The sequence below is a fragment of the Symphodus melops genome (assembly GCF_947650265.1).
Source record: "Symphodus melops genome assembly, chromosome: 22".
Taxonomy (NCBI): domain Eukaryota; kingdom Metazoa; phylum Chordata; class Actinopteri; order Labriformes; family Labridae; genus Symphodus; species Symphodus melops.
In genome coordinates, this window is record NC_136712.1 from 10,429,366 (window position 1) to 10,448,242 (window position 18,877).

Below are 18,877 nucleotides of genomic sequence, written 5' to 3' on the forward strand. Positions count from 1 at the left end.
TAAAAGGAGAATATTTCCTTCAATATGACTTAGTCAGCTTTGTAAACTCACTGGCATCATCACAAATACAGACTGTCTATATGTGATGTTTATATGGATTTTTGCTTTTATTAACATGATAAAGGAACAACACTGTTATGCTAAGTTATTCTGTACAGACACCTAGAAGGGGATTGCAGCTGTCAAAAACGAGTGGCATTTAATAAGTAGCCTTTGTTATTATAATGTGTCATAAAAACATGCAACCTGTGATGCCATGCATGGACCTACTCCAAAACATGGCATACTTCGTTGATGGTGTTTCCATTGTGAACATTATTGAAATCCACTTTGAAAACATTAATAATACATCTGTTCAATCCTCCCAAGTCTCCAGCTCCACCCTTCTAATTTTCACTTTCTTCTTTCTCCTCCCACAACAGAGACAAGAACTATAGGTTCTTTCTTCTGTTTATCTCTGTCTGTCTCTGAGTGTGGATTGAATAGAAGGAAAAGCGTCGTACGTTATTGCACCCATCGCTCTCGACCTCCTCTGAAACGACATGGGGAGAGTTAACGTGTGGTTGAAGCGGAGTTACATTATCGTGACAAGTTTGATCGCGGTGAGTGTTTTTTCTACTAATGTTCTACTCTGCAGTGGAGAGAGAACATCTTAAACTAAAGGCTGCAGCGGGTGACGCATCAGATGCTCAATGCATTTTACTAAATCAATCAGCTAAAGTTACAATCTGCTTGGGGGGGAGGGGGATTTCTCTCCATGAGACAATCAATCTTTACTGTGGGGAAAAATGCGCGAGGAAGAGCATCTCGGCTGTATGAAAGGAACACTGGCAAATCTGTGTTTGTAACTTCCGTCATTGGAGAATATGGCATTATAATCCCTATTCAGTGGAAAATAGCTCTCTTAAACATTTCATTAACAGCCTATTTATTTTATACGAATGTAGTAATAGCTGTGTTCGCCTTTTATTATGGTCACATTCATGCCAACTTCCATATTGGAAACAAACAGTGATTCTCAGATATAAACTTGACTTAGTTCAACTTAATATTTATTTTATTTTAGTTATTTATTGAAATATGGACAGTGCACATTAATGAACACGTCATATGCCAGATTATAGCCATAGACAGCTTGATGGTAAACACCTAAACAAAATTACATAACATCCTGATGACAAGCAAAACCAATACAAATGAAAAAACAACAACAGAACAAACAGTGTAAAGTGACTATCCAAGTTCAAAGTGCAAGTGCTCCTAAAGTATATTAAAGAGTATTAAAGTGTCACAATGCGGGAGTATTGCACGTCATTAAGAGGTATAGGCCTACTGCTGTAAAGTGCGCATTTGCCCTCAAACCTTTAACTTTAAAGTGCTGCTGTGATTGCACAGGGCTCTATTGCACAGTGTTAGCATGCATGATAAAGTGTTTACGCAGTATTGCGCTGGGGCAAATTACATATAGGAGAGTATGTATGTAAAAGAGGATGGTTCAACATTATCATATAACTGTTTTGTTCTGACCCTCAAAAGTGGCAAAGCTTGGTCATTCCCTGACTGAGAGGGCTGTTTCAACAGGCAGATAACTTCCTTTATTGATTTACCTGGAATGAATCAAGGCCATTTACCTGCTTTTGTAAAGTGTCTCAAGATAACACCTCTATACAAATAAAGATTTATTTATTGATTATTGATTGATTAATCCTCATTCTCAAGCATTGTATCAAACAAACATTCCTTTTAATGAACTTGCTCTTGCTTAGAGTTGCTGTTTCTGAAAGGCGAAATGTTTATAATTGTAACTTTTATTAATGATTATTTGCTATTGTATTTTTTTGGCGTTATTATCTTGTGGTGTTGTATAACTTGAAAGCCTATAATACAAGCAAAACAACACTTATAATTTAGCCTACAGTCTTCCTCCTCCTCTTCCTCACTTTGATTTTCACACAGAGCAGTTCATGGGAACCTTATTGTGCAACCTGTGGTTTAGCTTGTTTGTGTGTCCCTGCAGGTGTATTATAACTGTCACTGTTGTTCAATGAGGCTGAAAGTCGCCTCCCCCTGTAGTATTTAAAGATTCACAATACAACTTTACCCTCCTTACATGCTGTGAGAGCAACAAACCTCCTCCCCATGACTGAGCTGGAACTGTTCCACCAGAGACCGAATTAATAGAGCTCATTATAATATTTATCTATTATAATGTGTTTTGGCACTTTCTATGGGTTTTGATATTGCTTTGTAAAAAAATTAAATACTTAGCTTTGGGCTTTGGACTTGATTTTTTTTTACATTGAATAATCCACATATTTATGATTCATAAAAATTATCAGTATTTGCAGTCTTTAAAGTAAAATATAATGTTTTTTGTTGCTGTTGTTGCAGATAATTGGCACCCTGCTGTTAGCCTTAACTATGTTCAGCCATGGATACTTCCAAAAGGATGATGAGGTAACTTTTTATCTTTTAAAAAAAAATTATATACTTTATTGATTTGCCGGGGGGAATTGTGGTTCGCACTCTGTTATTATTTTAGAGAGACATGCATAAGCAGGACCTGTGGACATGCATTAATGGAGAGATGTCAGAGTGTGGCGGCTGAATCCACTGGAAATGTCCCCTGAGCTGGTTGTGGTTCATTGCTTTGTTCATTTCTGGAGAAGGGGTCTGGCACCTCTACAGCGACCAGACCAACTTCCATATTTTGGTCCGCATCGGGACTTGAACCGGCGATGCTCCAGTTTCCAACCCAAGTCCCTGTGGACTGAGCTACTACCGCTCCCATAACAGATGCACTCACCCAGTCAGCATCCACCTATGAATCTTTATATTGTTCGACTTGTGTCAAACCACAAAACTAAAGGGATCATAAGGATTAGAATGACTTAGCCGATGTATTCAAAGACTAGTCACAAAACAAATAAATATGAAGTGTGTGCCACATGTTTTATCATATAGTACTGCAGCCAGGGCCATATCCAGGGTTTCCAACATTGTGATGTCCAGAGTTTGTTCTCAATGTATTGTATTGAATGCATTTTGGGGCATGCAAAATTAATGCTCTAAGGATAGCATCAAATGCATCCCAAGCTAAACACCCAACCATCAGAAACTCACACTTATGTTCTTCCTATTTGTAAAGTGATGGTCTGATCTGACGATTATGTTAAGCTAAAGTCCCCTCCACATACAGAATAGTCCAACTCCAATCTGGACATCAGTATCAACTGCAGGATTTAAGATGACATTTCAGGCACTTTTTGCATAGTGCATGCATGCCAGCTAAGAGGATTGGACTCTTCCCTGTTTACCAATCCCTCTGACCTGCTTCTGTGTTTCTTTTCTCCACAGACAGAACATTTGCTAGCAGGCATACCTGGCATGTACGCTACATCCTTCATTCCTCTGCTCTTGAGTATTTTCGGTTTGTATGGTGTCTGCAAAAAGAAGAAATGGGCGCTCATTGTGGTGGGTCAAGAAAAAGAGAACAAAACAAACTCTTTAACTGCTCCTCATAATTCATTTAGTAGAACAACTATAAAGTACTGTTAATGTAAATGCTCATTCCCATGTGTGTGTGTTTCTCTGTGTGTTTCAGTTTGCAGTGGGAATGATCCTTAGCAGCCTGTTTCTGATTGTTTGTGAGATTCAAGGAATGATTGTGCGACCTCAGGTATCACAAAGTTCAACTTGAGACCTATTCTTCATTTGTTTTTAGACCCTGTACAAAACGTATACAGAAACAGACACTGAAAACTACAGTATAACTGGCTTGTATCCCAGACAGGCACTCAAAGCCTTATTACTGCTCTATCTTTGATACCAGGCCATCATCTACTCTGTCACTGACATGTGCCTCTTATAAAACGCAATCAAGCTTTGTTTCAGTGAAGCCTGTGTGCCGCGAGGAGAAATAAACAGATGCAAACAATCGGCTGTGTATTTAAACACGGCAGAGTTTTTTTTACTGTTGTCACACGGGAAGTGACTATTCTTTTGACCAATCAATGGACTGCAGTGCTCCACTTTTTAGGGTCGATATTTTTGGGACCCTAACAGAAGGGTCCCAAAAAGTTGGATGGTACAGATCGGTTATTTGGGAATCTTTCCCGGGATTAGTCTATGGAAATGTTACAAAATGCGTCCCGTACCGAGACGAACCAAACTGGACCGCTCGGTAGAAACAGGGCTTAAGTGGTCTGGTTCAGTTCAGTATGCTAGCCTACAGTACCCATTTATTTGCGTTTCCACCGTCAAAAGTTGTACCAAAATGAGGGATCCTTTGTTTAATCTTTCTTTGTTCTTCTTAAATGTTTAACTTAATTAATAGTGAGCTACACTGTGCTATAATGTCACACTATTACACAGCTGACATGGCTATCTCTATCTGGCTTACACTCCACTTACCAAATAAGGTTAAGCTCAAGATATACTTTATTGTCCCTGGAAGGACACATTTTTCTAAAACTCATATGTGACAATAAAAGACATTAAAAACATAAAATAAATGAAAATATAGATTGTACAAAACATAAAACATTACAGGTAATAGTTTACTGTTCCTAACTGTACCAAACTAAACCGTACCAAACTATTTGATAGAAACATCGCTTATATGCATTTCCTTCTGTTCTATTTGCAGATGTCTGAAGAATTAAAGAAGCACTACTTGAGTCTTCTGCCCTTGTCTGTAGCAAGTGAAGGTGTTCTAGAATATGTCCAGGAAATACAGAAGCAAGTATGTAACCCTGTGTCAGTGTGTGTATGCATTCATTTATTTGAAAATTATTGTTGTAGAGCACTATCGCGTTCAGAAGCAGTTCCACTGCTTTAAATATTGACAATATGAGGGCCCTATTTTTCTGACAGTAGTTGAAGACAATAGCACCACTTCCTGGAACATTTGCAAAGTGGTTTGACCACTTGGTTTTTCTTTTTTTTTTTTAACCAGTTCCTCTTTCTTAGTTTCAGTGTTGTGGACTGGCTCAGGGATACCTTGATTGGGGCAACAACATCTCACAGTCCTGTCGATGTGCTGAAGGGTCCATTAATCCATGCGTAAGTGAGAAATATCCTCTATTTCTGCACTACACATTGAAGAGCCAATGAGACAAAATGGATTTTTTAACTTTAATTTGTATTAATATTAACTCAAATGAGAATACCTTGACTTTTGGGGCCAGCCTTGGACACTTGAGGGAAATCAGTTTTTTGCACTTCTGCATTGTTTAATTTTTTTATCACCGGCATTTGCAACTTGAATGCTGCTACGTACATTTACTTTTTCCCTTTTCTTGCTTAATTTTTGCCACAGGTATAGCTTGGCACTCTGAGGCTGAGACGCAACACATTTGGAGCATGCAGGAGAGAGAGAGAGAGAGGGAGAGAAAACACACAACAAATGCTAAAATACAGTAGCTAATTTCTTATCATTATGTTAGCTTCAAATGTTTTTCTCTAAGGTTGGGATCATACTGAACTTTACATCATACAACCATACTTCTCAGAGATTCTGTTTTTACTGAGTAACTGAAATGATCTGGTGTGGACTCTTGGAAGACGTTTGGGTCAGGTTTTCTGATAATGTCAGGGGTTCAGCACACAGATAGATCATCGGATACATGGGATTTGGTATGACCATTATATCTCTCCTTGCCAAACTATATTAAGCTTATAGTGTTGGAAAGAAACATTTCTAGCACCACTTAGCTAGCACACCACATGTTACAAAATGGGCTCACAGAATATTTCTTCCCTTAAACTTAATGGCTGTTTTTGAGGAAGTGTGTCTCGTTTAAATCTCCTTTTCTGTGAGATCATGTTTAGATCATACTAGTTTATGCGACATGACACATACAATTATCTTAATTATATTCTGTAGCCTGTGATACTAAGTTAATCAAATCTTGTGTGGGTATATGTGTTTGACATCAAAAAGGAAAGAAGGCCTGTAAAGTTGTACATGATTAAAACTCAATTTTAAACCTTCTCAGATATTATAACTCCTGTTGCCTGAGCCTGCTGTCCTCCTCTTATGTTGCTATAGTAACAGTTACCATTCATTGTCTGATTTTTTTCTAGGTGGCACTGCCTATGAACAGCATTAATTTACTGGCAGCTAGTGTCCAGCCCGTCATGATTTATAAAGAGGTAAATTCTACATTTTTATTTTGATGTGTCGGAGATGTCATGTACATGTGCAGCGCAAGAATAAGCTCACCTACATCTAAGCTTACATATAATCTGTGAATTTAACGCCACAGTAATAAATGTGTGTTGCTGAATTTCATTCAAATTGAATGTATAATTTAGTACAGAATGAATACATAACAAGCCTCCAAATAGGGTAACAGATACTCTGGTTGAAAATGGACAGACTTCTGAACAAAGATAAACTTGTTTTCCATACTGTAGCATTTTTCGATGTTCCTCTTTCAGATCAAACAGGTCAAACAGTTAACATTTAAGGAATTTAAAGGAACAGAAATTGATAGTCAAAGCGTTCCCATTGTTACAACCCGGCTCTCAGCTGCAATAAGAAAACACGACCTCTACTCAGAATGCCATCCAGTTCATTAATATCACAGCAAAACTCGTGCCACACAGCCGCGCCGCCACGTTCCCACGGTCCCTTTGTGTGGTCCTCAGAGAGAGAGAGAGAGAGAGCCATCTTTCCTCAGTTGTTTTTATGGAGGAACACACCCTTGTCCAAGGTGCAGCACATCCAACTGATTACATTCCCGCCTCCTGGAACCTGCAACAGAACACAACCCACAGCAACGGAACACCAATCGGTGTGGAGGGGTCGTCACACCATGAACTAGAAACTCTGCCGTAAAGTGATTTCCAGATAACTCCTCATCTGGTAGTTTAAAGGTGAAAGGCCATTTGGAGATGGGGTGACACTCCCACAGCTGGGTGTCTGTTCTGCCATCTGAGTCTCCCAATGTGCAAGAAAGCCAAAGCCACCTGAGTCCTTAGGGTGTGGTTGAACACAGTTCACTTGCACTTAAAGCTACAGACACAGAAACAGCGTGTTCTGAGTAGGCCTGAATTTTCAGGCTTCATAGGCATGATCAAATACTTCACACATATCTTTTGGGGAGCTCTGAGACTGTCTTAAACTTTTTAAAAAGGACTATAATATGTGACCTTTAACATTCTCGAGAGGCCCTAATAGATAAAGTACTTAAAAACATGTTAATTTTCATTTTATTCATACTAGTAATTTTTAAAACATACAGTTGATTGTATCCACCCTGAATCTTGTTGTGGTTTTTGTGTATTTGTGTAGATGTTGTATAAAACATTCAGCTGATTGATCCTCTCTCCTGTTTCAGCCGTGCATTCCACATCTGATTGCTCATGAGATGCTTATAATAAATTCTACATTGGGTGTATTGCTGGGAATCATATTACTCTTGGTATGTACACTCAGTCTTTATGAGTCTATAATGGTCTTACACACATCTACCTACCTTTCTGCCTAGCTACATACTTTGAGTAGTACTTATACACTTTTTATCCACCTGTATTTTCTCCGGTCTTTTCCCGCTCAGCTGTATCTATTCTTCTATTTTGGAGTTCAGCTTTTTGTCCGACATGTTGGTTTCTTTAGAGCCAGATGTTGCATTATTTGGACCACATGGTTGTGTTTACAAAGGACCAAACACTTGGTTATCAAATCTTTAAAGCCTAAATTACATTTCTTTCTAATGGGTGGGTAATATGGAAGTTCTGCCCTTTACAGATTTTATAGATATAAAATAGAACAGAGACCGTAAACATTAAATCTGCTGTAAAAGTGAGCATTTTAAAATGAGGCTAAGACACGATTGAGGCTCTTTTTTAGCCAGCCTCAAGTGGCCTTTTGAAGAACTGCAGAATTGTTTTGTTTCTTGTTTGTTTTTTTTCAGCTTCTGTGTATGCTGCTTTAATGAAGCTAGAAAATACATATTTAGACTGTTCAAGTTGAGTATTCCCTCGAAGCATAACCCACACTCAAAGGTTGGTATAAGTTAGAAAGTCAAAACTCTTCTTCAGCAAAACAGCATGAAGTTTGCGTCTTCTCATGCCCTAATAATTTCAATATGGTCCCTAACTTAGACTCAGTTTTTCCCTGTTTATCACAAACTTGCAATTTTATGCTTTTATATTTAAAACAACACTCCCTTCTTTGTCAGGAATCTTGCATGCAGAAATGCTGACATCCTTAAAAAATATAAAATGATGGCTTTGCAGCTAAATTTTCTATTTCAATTTTTCTCCATCTGTCCCATTGATTTTGTCTGTTCTACCTTCTTCTGATTTGATTACAACTGCAGTTTTCTTTTCGGAAAAACAGAATATATTGGCCGAAGAACAATCAGCTAAACAAGGATATGTAATTAATTACCGTCTCCTCTTCACTGTCTTGCAGTTGTTGTCAGTAGTGCTGTGCATCATGATCTTGTGCCGGCTAAATCAGAAGGATAACACCCCTACAGTCGTCTACACTCCAGAAGCCAAGGCAGGAAACTACATCACTCTCACAGATGCTGCAGACAACCCCTGAGTTCTTTTGTGGCTACTCTTATATTCTGCATGAAAATAACAAAATTGTAACAATGGACTTCATGCGGCAATGGAGTAGACTAAGATACATAAATACATGTAGTAACAGGTAAAAACCGATTCAACCAAATTCAGAATATTAATTTTGAAGTTGAATAGATGCCACTGTGATGTCAAAACGGAAGTACAGCAGTAATGGAAAAATAAGCTCACCTATCTATGCTTACATATAATCTGTGAATTTAAAGCCACTGTAATGAATGTCTATTGTTTTCGATACTGCAGCATTTTTCTGTTTTCCTCCTTCGAATGCTTCTGACATCAAATGATTAACCAACAAGGAACTGAAATTTGTAGTTGAAGCATTTCCAAAAACTATTAATTCTATCGTATAGTGAAGTGATTTCCATATAACTCTTCATCTGTTTATTTAAAGGGGACATATTATGCAAAATATACTTCTTTATGTTTTTTTTAAAAGCCATGTACTCTGTGCATTTCGTGGTCTGACAGTGCTGCACAGTATGCTGCTATTCACTGCTATCAGATCGATATCAATGTGGGATTATAATGTACAAAAGATAGTTTAATGGTTTCTCTCACTGAAAACAGTTGAGGGGAAATGTTCATGCAGATTTATTTTTTAACTTTAAAACAGTCCAATAAAACATTTAAAGAGGACATATATCCCTTTTCACCTTTTCAAACTGGGCTCTAAATGTAACACCTGTGCCGCTCTTTGATCAAACTATAACATGAATCAAGAACCAGAGGTGTGTGTGTCCCTTTAAATGCAACAACCCCCCTCAGGTTTCAGGGTAGACGTCGCTCCTCTGTAGCGAGAATAATAATGGCGGACCTGCGCAAAAAAGTTTTGCCCTAGGCTTAGGGTGATGTCAATGGATGGAGAATTAAAGGCATTTGACAAAACGGTCTAAGTCTTACTTATGCAGACCAAAAAACTAAGGACTGGATGGGTTTAATTCACATTTTGTGGCTCAATAAACACTCAGGTTTTAAAACACTGTAAAAGTGGATTTTTCATAATAGTTCCCCTTTAATAAATAAACTTAAGAAAATACTGTTTCTTTTTTTTTTTTAGTAAAGTTTGTGTATTTAGTGTAAAAACTATAGCGCACAATTGTTTAACTTCCTCTAACTTACAAATTCCGCCACCAAATCTACTTAGTGCTCCATTAAGTATTTTTTTAACACGTACAGTACGTACAGTATTTGGTTTACAGTAACCCTACTGGAGTACTTCTATTATTTTATTTTATTTTTACAATTTGACACAAATGGATGTCAATGATATGTAAAATTTGTTTCACACAACAGACAATTGTGAGGATTGGGTGCTTCTGTTCATGACTGGAAGTGGAAGTGGAATACAGGTTACAGGGGAGGTGCAATTTATTGCACTTTTTTTATTTTTTGTGTGCCTTAGGGAAAAATGGAAATGGATTAATCAGCCATTTCTGCCAAAGTTGTGTAATACTGTATCATAGCTTCTTGTTACTGCCTTATCACTGATGTGTATGTTTTTGAGTTAGTCAGCTATGTAACCTTCCTGAAATCATCTCAAATGTCTATGTACATTTTTTGCTTGTAATGAATTAAAGGCATTTGACAGATTAGAAATAAAAATATTGTCATCAAAAGCCATGTTATAAACAATCAATGATAAATCATATCAATAAAAAAAACTTTGAAATAAAACATGCTCAACTTTAAATCCAATCATCACAATTCCAACACTTCCATCTTCAGCATAAAAGTAAGTAGGCTTACATTTCACTACTTACATACATGTACTGAGACATTATCTGAAATCAGCTCAGTTTACTTACAGTGATGATAAATAGTATTTTAAAGGTCACACACACACACACATTTCCAATCAATAATATGCAGTATCTAGTCTGTAGAGTTTAGAAGCTTCCCAATAATGAGAAAAATCAATCCTCTCCATCTTTTACAGGCTCCACTTTTTAGAAAATGTGTACTTAGAGGTTGTTTGGAGATTTTCCCCTTGTGACATCACAAAGGGTAGTAGCCTGTCCCACAGGTGATACAACAGAAGTGAACAATAGGGCATGGAACATGATAGCTCAATCCACCCAGGGGTGGCTTGGGCTCAATTGGCAATCAGTTGTCTCTTAATCCCAAATTTCTCCTGTTGATTTATCGAAGGCATATGAATGTGCCTCGCCAATGGGATAAGTAACTTCTGATGGTTGCTTTAGGTACCTCTGCCATCAGTTTTTGAATAGGTGTGACCTGCAGTATCAAAGCGTGACGGGTTTTGGGTACCTCTCTGGGACTAATGAAAGTTGTTCAAAAGGAGTATAATGTAGGACCTTTAACTCAAGTAAAGTAATATAATACTTGAGTATTTCTATTTGATCCTAATCTTTATTTTACTCCACTTCAAGGGGACACATTTTCAAAATGTATATCCCCATTTAATAATAAAAAATCAATTAATTAAATAAAAGGATTTTGTGACATCAAAGGAACAAGAATCACATTTTATTCCTGCTATTTACAAAATACGATATACCTACATCCCCATAAATAAAATAATAGAAATCAAAAGATCAACGACTTTGCAAACATATATTTGAACATATTTTAGGCATTAATGGTTAAAGTGCACAGGTAGACATTGGATCTGCTGTTTCAGATTCATTCAAAGAGACATTAGAACCGCAGGCAGCTCATGCAGAAAGTGATGTCGCATGAAGGCTTTCTCCGGTAAGAGCTGCATCTGTATAGGTGACCTATTTTCCTTTAAGAGCCTCTCAAACCTTTCTGCAGCTGCCTTGCCGACATATCCCATAAAATTAAAAATAACATTTTGGAAGCATGAACTGAGGATTTACTGCATGTCTACTGCATGTGCAACCAAACAGAGTCTTCTCTCCTCCCATTGGACAACATTTAACACAATTTACTCATTAACTGTGCTTCAAAACAAAATACAACAGAAGGATTAACGTTCAAATGTGCTTAACAAGGCATCAAGACATTCTGGTGTCCCAATGAGAGCCATGGCTCACTCCTCTGTCTAACCTGATTATGTACCCAAGAAAATACATCGCTCAATTATAAAATCAATTATTACATATCAATCAAACACTTTGTAAACACTGTTTAAGAAAGGTGCTACATACGGGTTATTAGTTGGATTATATATCAAAGATTAGTTGCTCTAATGCTGGAAAAATGAACAAGTGAGCTTTAGATTACAACAAGCATCTAAATATATATATGTTTATATGTGTGTAAAATAGGTTGGTCCACTTATATTTGTTAGCTTTAGTGGTGTGCATCAAATATAAACTTTTGTTAATCATGAAGACACTGACCTTAAAACACTAAAGGAAAAATGTAGCTGCACAAGAGAAAATAAAGGTATGTAAATGTCTGCATATTTCAAAGTGTTATGGCCGTAGATGCATTATATTAATATCTGTCACCTCAAGGTTCTTTGAGAAAAATATCAGCTCGACAAGTCTACACTTACTGCCAGTGATCAAATGCAGGAAAGGTTCCAGCAACGAAAACAAACATCTTCCTAAATGCTTGCTAAGATTATATGAATTATTGACAAGAGCATATGAAAATGTAATGACTATTAAATATTACATTTCTTTGAAATTGCATTGTTTTTTTTACAGCAGTAAGGCAAAACAAGACAGGTTTTTTTTTCAATCTATGCATGTAGATTAATTTTCAATATCAGTTACATGCAATAATTTATTATAAAATGATAATATTAACATACATTGCTATAGCACAAATTAGCCTGGTTATGGTGTACAGCATAATTAGTTTATATGTGCAAATTCAAACAAGGTCTCTTTGCTCATAACTTGGAAGTGAGTATCAAAAACGTACGAGGTGACTAGAAGGCACCAGGAACATATCTGTTTGATTGGAGGAGAGCCATGAACTCCTGTTTCCGTCTAATCTGGCCCATCAGCTTGATGCTCATGACGAGTAAGACCACCTAAAAGACAAGCGCAAGAGTTAGGTCTGATTGGTGTTCATCAAGACTTACAGCTTGGTTAAACATGATTTGTTGCATAGGATTAAAACCCCCCTTGTGAAATGGCCACTTCATAAGATGTACATAATTCAATGTATTTGGTATCAGCTAAGACTTCATAGTCAGAATTGAATCAAAAAATGCTTTATTTACTTGCATTAGCACTTTTAGTTCCAGGAACGACTTTTCAAGGAAGTCAACAGTTCCTGCTGCTAAACTAACTTCACTGATGTTCTTTGTGTCCAAACACAAAAAAGCCATTGTCATTGGTTTCTCAATAGAATTTTTTTTAAATACTGACAGAAATAAAATGCTTAAAGGCATTGACCAATCAAAAATGTAAGCCCCACCTAAAAGTGCCAATACTTCTCCTAAAAGCAGGCTCTTTGGTGGAGTTAAATATTGTTTTGTAGACCTACATTTAGACGTGGTGGAAATGCAAAATCTATCAAGGGTTACTAGTCTCAGTGGAAAGAAGAAAAAAAGTCAAGTTAAAGATGGAAATGGTTTTTAAAAGGATAGCTGTGTTCGGTCCAATCTCACACCTGGGGGGTGCTTACCCAAAATACTGCACTTCCAAATTGTATACCCATCGCCAATGAGAATGCGAGCTTCAGTTCAGAAACATAAATTGGAAGGCAAGGCTGTGAAGAAAAAAAATTGCCAGGTTGATTTAATCATTGTGGAAAAAAGAGAAAGTTAATTCAAAAAAGATGGATTAGCCTACACCGACCAAAGTAAACAGAAACATCTTACTTGACCAGTAAAGCTCTATTTAAACTCTTTATTTCATGTACCTCTTGATAAACATACTGGTTCTTTGGAGCCCCGAGGGTGGCACTGCCCCGCAGTCGGATCTGTGGAGGAGCAAATCATCCCATTATGATTCAGGTTCAAAAAAGAAAAAAAGGATTAACAAAGTAACGGAAACATATCAACATCAGCTTTATGAAATCAAAATACAACTTCTCGGGCGCTTTTAAATATATTAATATACACTTTATGATAAATAACATGTTTTCCTCACACAAAGTTTTGTTTTGCCCTACAAATTTACCAACACTTCCAAGTGCTGAGAAAGTCTCAGGTGACTAACAATATTAAGGTTGTGGTTCCACCTAGAGGTGCTGACCTGTTACTGAAGAGACATTAATTTGGCTCTTCACATTGTAGCCTTTGCATGCCTATGTTTCCCGGTAATGTGGCGCTCTGATTTTTGAGCTCACATTGTCAACGGAGTTTAACCACTAATGTCAGATCTTTTTTTTAGCTTTTAAAACACTCTTTAAATGATCTTTTTACAATTGTTTTTTGTCTAGTTTTGTTGATAGGAGGTGCATTCTGATTGGCTGCTGAACGGATGCCTGACCTGATAGGCCTAACCTGTGGAGGTGAAGGAAAAGACTGTGGCCCTTTCAGAAAAAGCTACAGTTCAGTATGGAGTGTGGACTTTTTAGTAGACTGAACCCTTGTGGTCATTTAGTGGGCATTTTTTGGGTCCACACCAGTGGACTGAACATTTCAGCATGGATGCTAACTTCCGGGTTTTGTGCAGTGTGGTTTGGATGCATTGTTTCAGGAGATGAGTTGTATTTTAACACCCACGATGCTGTTTGAAATTAAATGTAAAACGTAACTTCTTGTGCACCTCCAAATCAAAACAAGGATGGATGTGGCCGGTTAAGGTAACTTGCTTTTCAAATGTGAAGTCGTTAAATGTTTTACATGCAATGTGAAGTTTTGGATGATTTACTTTGCAATTTGGATGCACCCTGTGTGTGGAGCTTTCTCCTATGAAATAATCCCCTGATATACAAAGTGTTCAGAATCAGAATGAGTTATCTTCTCTCCTTTTTATATGAAGGAAAGTACTTACGCATTTCCCCGGATATTGACAGTTACAAGAGGGAGGGATGGAAGAGCCCCAGTCTTTGTAGCCTTCAATGAGACCACAACACTCCAACTGAAGGTGACAAAAGAGACAGACACAGGCCAAATAAAACATCAATCCAAAACAACAATATTACACACACAAATCTGCGATGTTTTTGTGTTCAGTAAAAAAAAAAATCTGCTTAATACCTCTTTAATAAAAGGACACACCTGCTTTCAAGGCCACACCCCAAGTCTAAATATACTGCAGGTGTTTTCATTCCAATTTAATTCTAGTTAGTTAGTTAGTTAGTTAGATGCTTTATTATCTCACGTAGGAGAGATTCGCTTTGGACACAAGAGAAGTTACATGCATGTGTGTCTTTGTGAAATTAGATTGCAAAAATCTACCAAACTCTTTCGAGTAGTCCCCAAAGAGCTGCTATGCTGTTTTATTGGCAAGCCCAGCTAATCACTCTTTGCAAGTAACTAAAAAACAGAACCATCAAAGTATGGAAAGCCAGCAGGGACAACCTTGTGTGGCTGTGATATCATTAAGAGTGCGGGTTGTGTTACAGAGGTTTTCAAACGGTGACGTGGCCTCCCCAAGGGCGACGTTCTGAGTCATAACTCAGTCAAATCTGAGACGTGATACGACTATTTTTAGCTTGAGTGTGACCTACACTTTCTTGGAGAATATCTCCAAACGCATCACGAGGAATTCGTACAGACGTCATCGAAAACGCCATAACTTGCTTGACGATTGTGAAATTTTTTTGGGGGGGGAGGGTTGTTCGCTTCCTATGAAATTCAGCGATATTTACCTTTATGTTCATGGGTATATTTGTAAACAGGAATGGCTTATTTGGTATCTGTCTAATGTTACTAATGTGCCACGGTGTAAATAAATGGCTGGAGAGAAAACTCAAAGCTAAGAGGAGAGGCCAAACTTATTAAGCTTATACTTTAAAAATAATCCATCCTATTTTATTCCCCTAAAGCAATGTGAAAACTGTGAAAACTGTGAAAACTGTGAAAACGCGTAACCCGAAAACAGGAAAAAGACAAAATAAATGTAGCGTGTAACAAGAAACAGAGTCCATTTTGATCATATTCTTAAGATATTTTGACATCAGAGTAAAAAAGGAACAACTTATAGAGCAGAGAGCAGATCTCTACTGAGAGAATAGACGTTTTCAAAAGGAGTTGAAATAAGTCATTTTCAAGAGATAGATGTTGAACAGAAAAAAATTTCCTGAATGTTGCAACTGGGCTAAGCTTTTATGGATCGACAAATGAACAAAAGCATCCTATCCTAAACCTTTTTTTTTTTTTAAAAGACTGTTGTATAACAATAATAAAGAAATAAATGCTTACTTTTTCTTGAATACTATACAGTAGCGTCCTGTTGGCTTTGCTGGTTCCACTCAGTGGCATCATGGAGAGCAGCTTTGCCTCCTCACGGGCCACACGTTTCTGTGCACAGACAGAAAACATCATGTTGTGTTGTACAACAGGATTACATGACATACTCTGAAAGCAAGAAATCGGGTTACTATACCTCATATACATCTTGGTAACTGAGTGCTGTTCTAACAATTATTGTTTGACTTGCTGCTGCCATCCCTGCTGCATACTGCACAGACAAAGCAACAACCGTTAAGTAAGGGAAAAAATCACTTACAGTCACTATTTCTGAACAGCTACTATCCAGTAACACACACAAAATGAAAGCAGTTTTTTTTTTTTTTTTTTTTTTTTTTACCAGTATGAGACACCATCTTTTTCCTTTGCAGGCTCCAAACACACCGAGCACTGAGAGCAGCAGGCAGCCGATCTCCATGATGTACATTATCACCACAGAAGCACTGGACACCAGCTGAGGAGAATACAGCACTAAAGCGTTAAAGGGAGCCGTTGACTGGCAAAACGTCAGAAAGATTAATTTGAAGTCCGAGTACAATTAATCTGCGATTTCTACTTGATCTTAATATTAATGTAATTCTGCTCCCACAGATGCATCCCAGAGATAGAGTCGCTACAATAGATCCCAAAGGTCAGGGTCAGCCGCATAGTTGTCCCCTACGGCACTTGAAGATAACTCAATGTCTTGCCCAAGGACGCTTTAACTGGCAAATACTTGTCAACATAAGGGCTTGAACTCAGGTCTTCCAGAGAAGTGCTGCTGTGGTGCTTTTAGGAAATATTGATGGCAGCCATGCATTAATAATTCCACAGTTGTTCTTGTTTACCTCAGCAACTCTTTTTGCTGCTTTAAAACATCACAAAACAGGAGCTATCGATGCCTCAAATAAATGACTAAATCTCCCACAGAAAGTTTGTCTTTTGTGTCAGAGGGGCGAATGACGCCAGTCTTACTTTGCCAGTTTGGATGAGGTCTCTGTTGTGCCAGGCTACTGTCATGGTCAGCATGAAGAAACACAGCGCCTTTGGGGATATAGGAACATGATTAATAAGGTACATTTTGCACACAACTGCAAGATCAGAAACAAAGGTAGAGTGTATAAAGGATGCAGAGACAATTTATGGAGCAGATACATCACTTAAATTTTAAGGTCCTATAAATAATGTGATGACAGAGGCATGTGTGTTTTTAAGGCCACTGTGTGTGTTTTGAATGCCTATTTTAAGTTGTTGTGATTTTCCTGTGTTGTTTATGTGGTTTTTAAATGTCAATGAGACGTCCTGGTAAAACAACAAAAATAAAGAGAAGTCTCATAAAATAGAAATAGGTCAGGATGTCTACTTAAGATGTTGAAATTGGAGCTTTGTCTCCAGAACTCGTCCTCTTAGAGGAGCCCTTTGGTTCATTTAAGGGCTAATGCTATCCCGGATTAGCCTACAACTGGAATAATACCCTTTTTTAGGACAGTGATAAGAGCCAAAATGAAACCTTTTGCTGCACAGGGCTCTGCAGCTAAGAAACAAACAAAAAAAACACATATTTGACTTGATTTAAAAAAAAATGTGCTTTTTTTGTGAATGAGGAAAGATTTTAAAAAAAATGATGGTCATCCCTTATAATAATGATGATATTCCGTGTTTATTCTAAGGTTGTTTTTAAGAGTCATTCTGACTGATTTTCTGTCATGATTCTCTTTGTTTATCACCTGACAACATTACGATAAAACATATACTGCAGTCGGCACATCGTGCATATAGTGATGGGAGGGGACTCGCTGCAGCATGTTTGTATTAGAGACAGACGAATAACCTGCAACAAGAGTGTTATTATGTTAATAATAGACGGAGTGACTGATTATTCTGGTCAAAATAAAGACTTGTCAGAGCTCTTAGGATGAGTTAAATTTAAAAGCAGAAAAATTCCCCTACCATATGAACAACATTTGCGAAGATGAACGGCCTTTTCAGGCTCGTTTTGTCCGCCACCACGACCACCGCGCTCCGCTGCATGCTGCTTCTCTGCCGACCTCCAACACGATCTTTTACATACAGCAAAATATTAATACCGTAGAGCTATGATTCTTACAGTGAGGGCATCTATCTGTGCATCTGTCTGTCCGCACAGGACGTCACTCATCCGATGTACTGGATGAGGATGCTTCGTGCTGCGTTCACGTGCGCTCGGGAATACCAGACTCCAAAAGGTTAGCGCACAAGGATGATGCACAGCAGTGAATGAATCATATAATTCATTCAGAAGTATTGGTATTGAGAATTATATGCAGGATTATATAAACTAATCTATATGGATAGAGGTATAGTTTTATAGATTTAATTGCATTTTTCACATTTATGATGGATTTATAGTATACATCCCAACACAAGGCTTACATGTCATTTGTCTGAATAGAAAATCAGTCATACCTAAATGTGCCGAGTCTGAAATAATTCCTTAAAAAAAGCAAAACTTGTACTCACCATTAAGATTTTGTCAACACATTCTTCCTTATTTCTACTAAACTGGACTTCATCTATCCAAATGCAACTGAGCATCAGTTAGTGTAGTGGCAATCGGGAAACCAAAAAATATGCCACTGTAGGGACTTTAAACCATTTATTTCATGAAATAAAAGACGTTTGTCCGGTTTTGATTATTTATTTGAAAACATAATTTTTAAAAAAAGGACACGAACAAAAAAAGACGGTGTATGCTCAGTAAATCAAAAAACTATCAACAGGAGAACACTTCTACACATACTAGCGCACGGTTGAAAAACTGTGTGGCTTTCCTCCTAATTCCCCCCACCATTCACCTGTGTTCCCCTTTTCTTCCCCACCTGTGACTTCAATCATCCCCTATGTCCAGGTGCGCAATCGACACGGCAGCGGACGCAATGCCCATGCGCATTCCACCCGCCCCAACACACCCACATCACATTGGCGACAACAGTTAGGATGGCTATTATG

At 37.7% G+C, this 18,877-nt stretch overlaps 2 protein-coding genes across 3 annotated transcripts; one reads left to right on the plus strand and one right to left on the minus strand.

The window, feature by feature from the left end:
- Window positions 1–455: 455 nt before the first annotated feature.
- Window positions 456–10,220, plus strand: LOC306818240 (tetraspanin-8-like). Its single transcript, XM_079335690.1, has 9 exons — window positions 456–602; window positions 2,392–2,457; window positions 3,358–3,474; window positions 3,605–3,679; window positions 4,649–4,744; window positions 4,972–5,064; window positions 6,088–6,156; window positions 7,347–7,430; window positions 8,426–10,220. Exons 1-9 carry the CDS (start codon window positions 543–545, stop codon window positions 8,558–8,560), a joined length of 795 nt encoding a protein of 264 aa, XP_079191816.1. The 5' UTR covers window positions 456–542; the 3' UTR covers window positions 8,561–10,220.
- Window positions 10,221–11,002: 782 nt separating this feature from the next.
- LOC306818014 (tetraspanin-8-like) lies at window positions 11,003–18,640 on the minus strand. 2 transcript variants are annotated; one of them, XM_079335345.1, is made up of 10 exons: window positions 18,389–18,640; window positions 17,840–17,949; window positions 16,865–16,933; window positions 16,251–16,364; window positions 16,047–16,121; window positions 15,863–15,961; window positions 14,490–14,576; window positions 13,411–13,470; window positions 13,174–13,257; window positions 11,003–12,574 (listed from the first exon to the last, which is right to left on the minus strand). In XM_079335345.1, the coding sequence occupies exons 2-10, from the start codon at window positions 17,918–17,920 to the stop codon at window positions 12,470–12,472; spliced, it is 774 nt and encodes a 257-aa protein (XP_079191471.1). In that variant the 5' UTR covers window positions 17,921–17,949; window positions 18,389–18,640; the 3' UTR covers window positions 11,003–12,469. The 2 variants fall into 2 exon arrangements, with proteins under 2 accessions (XP_079191471.1, XP_079191470.1); XM_079335344.1 differs by lacking the exon at window positions 18,389–18,640 and having other exon boundaries at window positions 17,840–18,110.
- Between the last annotated feature and the right edge of the window lie 237 nt (window positions 18,641–18,877).